This window comes from Apiospora marii (genome assembly GCF_038362585.1).
Source record: "Apiospora marii strain CBS 49790 chromosome Unknown utg000001l_segment0_segment0, whole genome shotgun sequence".
Lineage (NCBI taxonomy): Eukaryota > Fungi > Ascomycota > Sordariomycetes > Amphisphaeriales > Apiosporaceae > Apiospora > Apiospora marii.
In genome coordinates this window covers 1,946,564-1,958,295 of record NW_027117372.1, presented here as the reverse complement: position 1 = coordinate 1,958,295, position 11,732 = coordinate 1,946,564, and the positions used below count along the sequence as shown (strand labels likewise).

General features: G+C 53.3%; 3 protein-coding genes across 3 annotated transcripts; 2 read left to right on the top strand and 1 right to left on the bottom strand.

Moving 5' to 3' along the window:
- Positions 1–785: 785 nt before the first annotated feature.
- On the top strand, positions 786–2,591 carry PG985_000640 (uncharacterized protein; the record flags this gene model as incomplete). Its single annotated transcript, XM_066820409.1, has 1 exon — positions 786–2,591. The coding sequence occupies one exon, from the start codon at positions 786–788 to the stop codon at positions 2,589–2,591; it is 1,806 nt and encodes a 601-aa protein (XP_066691288.1).
- A 3,669-nt stretch (positions 2,592–6,260) lies between these two features.
- PG985_000639 (uncharacterized protein) lies at positions 6,261–7,421 on the top strand (the record flags this gene model as incomplete). The annotated part of the gene is made up of 1 exon (XM_066820408.1): positions 6,261–7,421. One exon carries the CDS (start codon positions 6,261–6,263, stop codon positions 7,419–7,421), a length of 1,161 nt encoding a protein of 386 aa, XP_066691287.1.
- A 1,560-nt stretch (positions 7,422–8,981) lies between these two features.
- On the bottom strand, positions 8,982–10,198 carry PG985_000638 (uncharacterized protein; the record flags this gene model as incomplete). Its single annotated transcript, XM_066820407.1, has 3 exons — positions 8,982–9,423; positions 9,504–9,783; positions 9,991–10,198. 3 exons carry the CDS (start codon positions 10,196–10,198, stop codon positions 8,982–8,984), a joined length of 930 nt encoding a protein of 309 aa, XP_066691286.1.
- Between the last annotated feature and the right edge of the window lie 1,534 nt (positions 10,199–11,732).

Below are 11,732 nucleotides of genomic sequence, written 5' to 3'. Positions count from 1 at the left end.
AGAAATACCAACGCTCGCACTGCTATTTACAACAATAGTAGTGGTCTGCCTCAACATTACTTGCATTGATCCTCTTTTTACTTTCTACGTTCTGGGCCTTATCACTCACTCGCTGCCTCCTCTCCTTCCTCTTCTTCCTTCTCTTCTTGTTGCCAATCGAAGAAGCCAGGTCTTCTCGTCCGCCGGTCCAAGAGGAAAGAGAGGAATGATACGTCGAGGGTGGCAGGCAGCATAATACACACACACAACACACCTCCGCTCACACGCATCGATCGTCCTATCAGACCATCCCATCCATCCATCAGTCAACCAATTTGATCCAAGGCCCCCCCAGGCCCCCCCGACAGAAAATAACCCTGCCGCTGCCCGCCCAAAAGCAGCAGTAGCTACCTGGGCAACCCACCCGCTCTTGCATCTCGTTTCTTTCCCACCCCCAGAATATAATAAATTCTCACAAGCCGCTGCCGACGCTTTTTTATCCCTACACCACCAACATTTCACTCTCGCACACATTTACTTCCGCCCAACTTTTTTCTTGGGAACACCACCAAAATCTTACGTTTACATTCTCTCGAAGAGAGCGACACCGTGCATGTGTCAGCTTTCCATTTTTAAAAGTCTGGGCAAGTCGCACTGCAACGACCTTTGAGCACAGATTAGACAGCTTGTCGATACCGGAGCCCTCGAGGGCTTATCAGCACGCTCCACAGCCCACTTGCTCCCACCGACCCAACTTTCAAACGAATTGGATGCTTCGCAACCCGTCTTAGTGCACTTTCTTCAACATGTCGAGAAACCCGAGGCCGACCGTGGCCATGGTCGAAGATGTAGACGACGACGGCCGCATCATTGAGGGATCCGGCCACTACGCCAGATCCAACGCCTTGTCGCCTCCTGGCAGCCCCCTGAGACAACAGATGAATACTTCAAAGAAGAAGTCCTCGCGGAGGAGAGACCCTTCTATGTCTCCTCCAGAATACGACCTTGAGTCAGATCTACCCTCGCCGCCCTCGAGGCCGTCAAGGAGAGACTCCAAGACGGAGAAGAAGCGCTCTTCAATGGGCGGCAGCAAGGGAAAGACTGTAGTGCTGAAGGAAGAGCCTCGCCCCAGGCGCCCTTCGACACGCACGGCAAAGACAGCTCCTGGAGCTCCCCCAAGAGGGCCGTCTGATGAGGCTTCATACTACGGTATTCCCTCGCAGACCATCATACCCTCGCAGAGCCGGCCGCGCGCTGCGACGAGGCCAGTGAGCTACTACGGCACTACTCGTCCGCCACTATCCCATTCCGCATATTACGGTGGTTCTCCCGCTATGGGCACTTCATTCCCGCCACCGGCTTGGGGCGGGGGCCCCCCAGGCATGCCGCCCATGGGCCCTCCTCAGATGATGGCGAACTCTCCCCTCAGCGGGCCGCCAGTTGATTACTTCAGTAACAATGCCAGACCAGCAGACACGCTTGCTGCGAGGTTCTCGCGACAAGGAGAGCCTAGGCCGAGGTCATCTCTAGGTTTCCGTGGTGGTCCTCCATCAGCCTACGAGGATTACGATCAATCTCAGGTAATGGAGGTAGCCGCACAACCCCAGCGGCATGGCTCGTTAGCGAGACGGCCCAAGAAAGAGAAAGATGACCGGTCTCGGATGCCTCCACCGGCGCGACCTCAGACTACCAAACCTGAGCGAGTGGTATTCAGACCACCACCACCGAGGAAGTCGGCTCACTTTGCGGAAGATGACGTGACGACCGACGGAGAGGGCGAGGATGGCTTTTACCATGCAGCCCCAGGTCGCCAGGATTCCTATGAGTACGGAACTGCTGTGGTTCCTAGCAGGCCGAGAAGAACCAGCATCGACTCGGAGGATTACGAAGATAGTGTCTTCGCTCTGGAGCAACCTGGACACAACCGGCGACATTCGTCCTACAACTCCATTGAAGACAAGATGAAGCAAGCCTCTGCTTACCAGAATGAAGTCGCCCACGCGTCACCAGCACCTCTAACAGCCGATGCCCTTCGCCGGGTGAAGAACGCCGGCACCAGCCGGTCGAGCCGAAGCACCCAAAGCCGTGACGAAAGCAGCTACAAGCAGTCGGCCACCACCAGGACTACAAGGTCGAGCAGCGGGGATGACGACATTACCATTAAGGTTCCAGACGGCGCGATCGTTGAGGTCGGCAACACGAAGATCAGCTGCAAAAGGGGTGGTGAAATCAACATCGGCCGCAACAACGGTGGTAGCGACCGGGGCACAGTCTATGAGGACGATCGCAAGACTAGAGCCATCGAGGACGATCGCAAGACCAAAGCCATCGAAGACAGTCATCGAGCCATCGAGGACGATCGTAAAAGTCGGGCTTACGATGAGGATCGCAAAGGCAGAGCCTATGACGAGGACCGTAAGAGCAGGACCAACAAGCTTGCTACGCGGAACCGCGCGAGCTCACAGTCAGGATCTTTCTCGCGCTCCCTTTACGGCGGCCATGACGGATATGGCCATGATGGATATGCCCCGCCCTTTGCTTCGCATTATGGTTCCCCTGCGCACTACGCTCCTCCGTATCCCCAATACCCTACCTCCGAGTATGATTATTAAGAGACGCAATTTGCTGAAGACACCGGCTTGCCCCTGGTGCGCTTCCACTGGTGGGAAACGATGGTTTTGAAGACGACTCCGCACTTTGTTTATGATTGGTACGATATCCGGCGACTATTACGCCACAGTTTGTCAACATTGCACTATATCCTAATGCGCTGCGACATCATGGACCTTCTGCTTTCACGTCTCGAAAACTGAGGGTCTAGATACCTGGACTGGAGCACAAAAGACCGGAAAAGCGCAACGCTCTATTCGCCATTTCGCGCATTTTTATTCCCATTTCGCTATTTACGATCGCATTTCGCACATTTTCTGCTGGCATGTATATGAGGAACGAGTGATGAGAAGAACGACCTAGGATGGACAGCTTAGGTGTTTATTAGGCTGTGTGGAGTTGGACTGATGTTACTGTTTTTCCTTCAAAGATACCGACCGTCTTTCATCGCGGCGGAGTCTGTTCTGTTTCTGATTTCGGATGACTTGTTTTCTTTTTTTTTTTTCCTTTTCTCTTCTACTTCTCTTCTCTATTCTACATGGTTATGGCTGTGCCAACGCTATTGCGACTCACCATGCTTTGAAGGCGAGTGTTTCGCTTCTTCTGCATGGCGTAAGAGTTGGGATTCATAGATCTGTATGGAAGTTCACACTTCTTGTGGCAGGGTTGTTGTACTGCACATAGGCTTGCCATTCGCCACTCAGTTGCCTACGAGGGGTTTCTCCTTGAGTTTTTCTTTGGCCGATAGACTCGATCTTGGGAATTTGTCATTTCAGGGAGGAAGGTGGTCCTGTGCCACCATCGCAAGGACATCAAGGGGCGATGTGGGCTGTTGAGACAGCATTTTCTCAGCGACAATGTTTTTTTTCTTTCTCTGCGCCTAGGGTTTTCGGCAGCGGTATTGGGTTCTGGATGGATCGCCACAACTGTTATGATTCGACATGTTATGGTGGTGTGTCTATTGACCGCCCGCAGCTTAGTCATGATTTACAAGGCATTGAGGATATCCCAAGAAGCTATAATGGAAATCACGAAGGGCTCGTGCGAAATGCCGACCTGTCGTATTTGGACGCATCATGATGTCTCTCGTTGCACCGTGTACACCACTGACCATGCCGTAAAGCAACATGGGCGCCGATCCCAAGACGGCGCCGTACCTGTAGGATTGTCATGCAGGTTTCCCCGTAGCAAGCCGTACTACTTGGCATGCAGAGCAGTGGTTTGGTACATCTTGACAGCTCCTTGGACCACGCGTCCCCCTTCCTCTACATACGTGTTAATGCTGGAGACTTGGAGACTGTTGCTTGCTACGCGCTGCCACACCGCACATTGCCGAGGTGACACGAGAGTGGAAGTCGGACCAAGGAGAGACGCGCTCACTGCACAAGCGAGATGGTCTCCATGCCTTACTAAGATAGGGGATCAACTGCACTGCGATGCAATGAATGACGCGGTCGATGCGAAAGACGGGATGCAACAGCTGACATTTATTGGGCACCTGCATAACTGGCTTGTACATGGCTATGTAGTGACTGGCTGGGCCAGGAGAAGAAGCACGGTGGGGGAGATGGATGGATGGACCCTTACTCCGTATTGCACGGGAGATATCACCCACCAACCCCCTAAAAACCCAAAAGTCGCGGCGAGGGGATCCCAAACCTGATCGGATCTTGCGTTTCCCAGGTGCCACAGCCGTCTTCTTCCATCCAGACTTCTCGAAGCGGGTACTTGCCAACGACGACTCAGTATGTGCCAGCCAAGGCGGTACTGTGCGTCCAGACCGACCTTTTGAACCCCTTCTTTTCGTCCGATTCCACCGACCCGACCGACCCCGTCGGTTTTTTAGAAGAGCGGAGCGCCCTTTGTGGGGGGTGAGAGGAGGGAGAGGACTTCTGGAACCCGCGATCCATCATCCGGATTCCCCGAAACCACATGAATCGAGTTGCAGTGGGGAGGGATTTGGCCAACTGGCAAAAAGTCGACCTTTTAATAACACTTGCTATGCCGGATATAGTTTGAGACCACGCACTGTCTAGTAAGCTTGGCGGGCTGCTGTTGTTGCTGCTGCTTGGACTGGTTCCCCAGGGGAAGGGGAGGGGGGGCCCGGCGCATGGAGTATTATGCAAATCTGCTAAAGTAACATGTGCCGCCGCTCATGTACTGTATGGGATGGCACACACGGCTTGGCGGATGTCTATGCGACTTTTGGGGAATTGGAGATGAGATGAGACGACCGGGCTTGAAACGGGGTGCACTCATCATCTCATCTCAGTAATGATGTGCCGTTGTTGGCTGGGTGAAAAGGATGGATGGAAAGGATGGGATGACATGATGGGCAGCCGAGCGGTTAACTCGTACATACCCCAAACTTGTTGTTGTTGCTGCTTGTTGCTTGCTGCTTGCTTGCATCATACCCCCTTTCCACAATAGGCATCTCATCTGCGATCCAATGCATTCATTCCATTGTTTATGTGCGTAAGTATGTACGTATTGTAGTTGCTCCATCGGCCACCGAAGCAGAAAGTCCACGGAGACGGGGATGCAAGTCATTATTAGCTTCGCTTGCTCGCATTGATCCATCCCATCGCCCGTCGCCCATCGGGGACCAGAAACACAATGAGACAGGGCGCGCTAGCGAATCGCCCATTGCCAGGTCCACTGGCGGGCTGTTGGTCTGTGGTCTATGTACAGTATGTATGTACTTCATTTTAGTACTGGCCAGACTTGATGTGTTGTCATGAAACAGCGGCCACTAGGAGGTAAGTATGTAGATAATTCGTAGAGAGGCCATGCTCTCCCCACGATGCGTACATACAGATACCTAAAGTAGAGACAGCCTCTACCTGGAGAGACACTACATACAGGCGGTAAGAGGTGCAGCTACAGCCTGGCACGGCTGTATTTCAAATAGATGTGATATCGACCTGGATATAGCTGAATCAGAGTTCAAACCTCGCGAACACCCAGGTCTCACTTATAAGCTCGACAAGGAATGATCGCCTCTGGGGTCATGACAGGTGATCTGTCGTGTATCAAACCCATTGATGCAACATGAACATCCAGCACGGGAGAGACAAGCGAAACGTTAGCGCTAACGGTAACCACGTCCCGACTAGGTAAACCGTTTTGTCCGACGGCCCCAGGCCTTGCTTTTAGCCACAGTCGAGTAACTGTGGCTGTGGCTGTGCCAAGAAGTGGCTGGCGACGTTGTCCAGTCGACGGGGCAGCTTTGGCGAATCAACAGATGACGTCCCTCCCCCTCCCAACCTCTTCCTATTGACTTGACTACTTTTCTCTTGGCGGGTGGTGCGTGGACAAACCAGCCTCCCAATTTCGCTGCCAACTTGACTTGCAGTGTCTGGGCAACCACCGGACAACCGATTCCGTCTCACCTAGTTCTCTCTCTCCATTCATTTTCTTTACTGCTGTTCAATCACGACTGCATGCGATACCCAGAAGAACGATATTCGACATTCTTTTGCAGTCACTCTTTCCTCGGCGCCGTACCGACCAGTGAACACGACAATTGCCGATTCTTATTGATTTGGCTGGGTACGACCCACAGGTACCAGCCGGGTCATTTATCGAAGCTCTCACCACAGAATTGATTCCATCCTCAGCACACCACAGCCTCAACATCAACAGGCAGCACACCCTTCCTCTCGCCTACCATGGCGCCCTTGCTGCCAACTCTGGCAGCAAATGCCCGCTCTTTGCTCCTCGCACGCGCGGATGACAAGAATGACGATACTGGCAAAGACCCGGGTCCGCCCACCGGCATAGTCGACCCCCATAACATCAACAACAAGGGCATGTTTGCGCTGTTCGCTCTCATCGGCGTTGCCTTTGTTTTAGTCGGCATCTGGTTCTTCTTCTGGGCCAAGAACGGCGGCTTCTACTTCCAGGAGGACGACTGGGACGACTACAAGAGTACGGTGCTGCGACGCAAGGGTCCCAACGGCACCATCCTGTCCAATGCAACCAAGTCGACAAAGCTGGGCGGCGGAAGCATCTACAAGGACTTTGACGACGCGAACACGGAGTACACTGGCGCGCAGACGCACACATTTATCAGCGGCCGCACCGACGACACCGGCAGCACCCTCTCCGGCGTGACCGCGGGCGCCTCTGACCTGGCCGCTCGCGAGAAGCGGGCTGCGAAGCGAGAGAGGCGCGACCGCGAGAAGGAGAAGAAGCGGGACCGCAAGCACCGCCACGGCCGCAAGGTGGGCGAGGATGGCGCCCTGGTGGACGAGGAGGCCGAGGCCGAGGCTAAGGACGCCATGCGCGCGTACCGCCACGAGAAAGCGGCGCGCGTCGGCGGCATCAACAAGGAGAGCGAGGGCAGCCAGTGGGACGGTTCGACGAACCCTGGCAGCTCGACGGCCGGCTCCACCCTGCTCAGCGACCACCAATCCCAGCCTGCGCCCGCGCCCGAGCGCAAGAAGACCCGGGACAAGCGCGGTACCGGCGGCATCCGCAAGGTCTACAGTACCGCCGACCGCCGTGAAGCCCGTGAGAACGACCGCATTAAGTCCGAGGCCCGCCGCCTGCAGGACAAGGGCCGCGCCGCTGGCCGCCGCGACTTCAGCTACCAGCGTGCCGAGAGCTACCAGCGCCCTCCTCCCCTGCTCGAGAGCAGCGAGGTCAACACCGACATGAGCAGCGATCTGGGGACCAAGTCGTATTCGCACCACATCCCCGGCCTCTCTTCGTCGTCGGGGGCAGGAGCCAGCGATATGGGTGGCACGGACATCGTGGACTATGCCCAGGACCGGAGAAAGAAGCGCGGCACCAACAACGGATACCGCCGACAGCGGGACGAGGAATAGGGGTGTAGGCAGTGTGGGAAGAAGATGGAGGGTCCATGCCAGGTCCCGGCGGGCTAGCTCCATGACAACAAACAGAAACCCTCATCATGAATGCATGCCGTATGTTCGACGCTGACTACGCCCCGCCCCATGTGGAAGCATGGATTTCCATGGACCGTACGCATCTCTGGTTTGGGGATTGCATGAGAAAACGAAGACGACTACTATTGCAAGCGATGATGATCATGTGTCTCGCTTGACGCAGGAGGGAATCTGGGTTCATAATTTTTGGGCATGGCGTTTTTTTTGTTTGACCTTTGCTTTTTAATCAGGTAATGTTCCGCCTGTGGTTCACGCATTGAGTATATGAAGTCCTGTATGTATGTAGAAGAAGTATGATACGAAGCGATGCGACACACACGTTCGATCAGGGAATCGGATAAAATAAACCAAATACGAGAGAAATAGACCAATAAGAAGAGACAACGCCACCAAACCAGATCGACTTTGAATGATGTGCATACTGCTTAGTGGAATGCGGTGTCTGTGGCCCAAAATGTTTGCGGTTAGGTTCGACCAGATTGTGAAGGCATCTGGAACGTACAATTACATACATTTGGGTCATTCGAACGTCATCTACATGCAGATGGGTGGGTTCATGGCGGATACCATCCTGTTGGCTATCGAGAAAGAGGTAGGTCGATAGATAGATAGAGGTAAGTAGATAGATGGCTGGGTCCCGAAGCGGTGCTGTATGAAACCAATGGCAGGCGACGACATCGATTCCTCGTATCCCGTATCCGTGTCTTTATCTGGCCTATCGAGTCCTGCTTTCGCTCTCTCTCCGGCTTCAGGATGGAGCGGCAAATCACATGGCAGGGCCATTTCAGTTGGTAGAGACTAATTCGCTTGTTGTAGAGACTGTGTGATATCGAAAGGAAGCTGGCTCGAATAATATCAATCTGTGAGCTGCTTCCTGCGCCGCCGCCGGCCAAGATTCCAGGAGCTTACCCGCAACCCGATAACCCTCGTTCCAACCAGTGAAAACCTGCTGCTTATGTCCTGACCAGTCAATCTGTCAATCCCCTCCAGTATCCCAACTAAATGTTCCGGAAAGAAAGATTGCCTCCGTATCCTAGATGATATCATATAGTCTCGTAGATCATAAAGTCGTAACATGGAAAGAAACCCGGTTCAAGTGCTCCCCTGTGGTATCCGGACTGTGTACTGTAATCCAACTCGTCGTATGCGCTGTCGTATAGTGTTACGTGAAATGAAATGTGAAAGGGCGGAGCCAAAAGAAGATAGCACGTTGTGTATATATCAGCATGCTTCTCAGTGTATCCCAACCCGGGTGCTCGTTGGGTCAGGGAAAGAGGTGAGTTGACTGAAACGTAATTCGCGTAGCAACTCTGCGCCAGCCATATGGCCATCGAAAGCCAGGGGCCTCGCGTTGAGGAGATCCCTGGCATGAAACGTTGTAGATTTGGTGATGTAACAACACCCAATCAGGAAGTCGTCCGCCACAGGACGACCAACTAACCTTTCTATCAAGGTTTTGTTGTTGGGCTTGTTGTCGCGTTAGTGCGGTCTCCTCGAGTGCTTCGATGAGCTAGACTTGTGTTTGGAATCGGGCTCCGTCTTGGACGGCTTAGACGACTTGGATTTGGAGGCCTTCGAAGACTTCGACTTGGACTTGGAATCCCTGGTCGAATGCCGATTCTTCTTCCTCCAGCAATCGTCGACGGCTTGTTGCACAATGGGAAAGTCGCTTTCCGTGATGGAGCCAATGAACTGTACCTCGACATTATGCTCGATCGTGACCAGTTTCGAGTAGTTGACCCGAGACTCTTTCACAAGCGGCGGCTCGTGGGGATACATTGTACAAGCTACAGGTCGGTAGCCTAGCTCCTTCTCGCCCGATTTCATCTCGGGGCGGCGCCCATGACTGTAGATAATACCGTGGACACCTGGCTGGACGCCCGGCTTGGTGCAGGCACGATGTTCATATGTCAAGATTGGTCTGAAACTCCAAGTGTCAGCACACAAAGTACACACACACGCGTGTGGATAGAAAGAGGGAGAGAGAGAATGTCCACTCACACACAAGTACTATGATGTGCACGATCAGTTGCGATGATCACAAACCTGCGGACCCCAACGTAGAAGTTTTTATCATGACTCCATCCCTTTTCGGTAGGTACTCCGATGCTTTTACTGGTGTTCTGCTTGCCTCGGGGCTCAGACCACAGCATTTTGAACACCTGAATTCGAAGTAAGCCTAGTTTCGGTTTAAAATAAGGTGAGGTGTTGGCCCTTACACTACCTGGCTGGTAATAGTACGAAGATACGACATTGAAGTTACTCGGGTCGACGCCCGTAGCTGGGTATGGTCAGCAAGTCTTGGGGTCATGGGCCACCTATGCACTCACTGTTCTCCTCTTCTGTGTCTAGAGAATCAAGATGAGTCATTGTACTCGGGAGGCCAGCTGCTGAAGGACTCAGAGCTCGCGGTGTCTGTGAAGGATCATCGAACGTGGCTGGAAATCGTTAGTTCGAAAGTGCGGATTCGCCAGTAGATACAACTTACCGGGAGCGTAGGCCGAGGCGTAGGCCGAAGCTGCTCTGGACGACTCAGCTTCCTGACCATGACCATAATAGGCACGCCGACTCTCTTCCATGGCGCGCGCCATGCCTCCATCGCCATAGCTCCCTCCCACGTCGTCTTCTCCATATTCTTCGTCTCCCTCCACGTCGTCTTCCTCGTCTTCGCTTCCTTCATCTTCATACTCGCCCATGGCTTCGAAATCGGCAACACATCCAGTTAGCTTTGGCACTATACACATTGAGATGGGTTGTACTATACCATGGGGGCCGTAGTCGTAACCATCGCTTGCTGGAGCACCGCCACTTCCGCCTGCTGGTCCCATGCCTGATGTGTGTGTCGCATACCCCCCTATAGTGTATGAGATGATCTGTACATATTACTTCTCGTGAATATACTACTCACCCTGGTCATGGTATGTACCAGTGCCATGATTAGCTGATCCGCTATCGTACGACACCTCTTTCCCCTTGTCGTGATAGCCATATTGGTACGATGCCTGCGAGGAATCATCTTGCCACGAGCCAACCGGATTTGAGTAGTCATTTCCGCCTGAGCCCTGTGCATATGGCTGTGCTACGGGAATCCCGTCAGGCGCGTATCCTGCTGGGCTGCCATAGGCTCGACCATCAGTGGTGTATGCCGATGGGGATGATTGGAAGTCAAAAGCTAATCCGGGATACTCAGTCGCAGAACCTATCAAAACTTGACAGTGAAGCTTACCTGGATCATTCACTGATCCTGAACCTCCGATGTGGCAGCCGTCGAAGTCAGAACCGAGGTCGTCGATAGAATTTGTACGAGGGGTATCAGGTCGGTAGTCAGATTGTGTGTTTGAGCTCCAGTGTGACGATGCGGCATTTCCGTCAGGTTCCCAATGAGTAGGCTCGCCTGCAGGAGAAGGTGCCTGTTAGCATCCTGCCTGTATAATGAGACGGTGAGAATGAGCGGCAACTCACGGTGCTCCTTTCCGCCATGCTTGCTTTTCTCTTGCTTTCCGCGCATTGTAACATGGTCGCACGGCCTCAGAAGACTTCAAGATGAGGTTCCCAGCTCGTTTGGCTAGGTCAGATCAGCTTCGGATCTTTCCAAGCTGCGGGGAATTTTGTTGTTACTTGATCCAGCATACCTGTATAGTTTGGTTCATCAACGAGTGGGCAAGCTAGTATACATGGTACGACGTAGAAGTGATTGCAGAATTATACCAGTCCCAATTGGCCATGTATTGCATCCGTCCTCGTTTTCCCGTGACCCTAACAGGGGTGGTGACCTATTGGTTGGGGCAGTTCCTCTTCAGTGCAGGCTTATGGGAGGGGGGGGGTTCAGGATGGCCAGAAAGCAACAGGGAAAAGAGGGTAAAGCAAGGGTTCCGAGGCCAGTATAACAGCCATAGACAGGGCACGCCTCGGTCTACTAGCCAGCCCCAAAGGCTGCTGGGTCTTGAGCGGCTTCGAGGGCAATGAGTTGCGTAAGCTAGATAGGCGAGGCACAATAGAGCATCAGGTGGCATTTGCCAGGGTGTATGGAACGAGAATGGCCACCATTCAGTGAAGCGACAATTTCGTTCGGCGGAATGGGCTTGACTTATATTGTTTTACCCCGATATACCACCTCAGGTGTAAAAGGGAGTTTCAGAAGAAGAGCCAACCAGACAATCAAAATGCGGGAAGGATGAGTCTGATGTGGGTGCATCAACTGGAATCCATTCCATCAAATCGAATATGCGG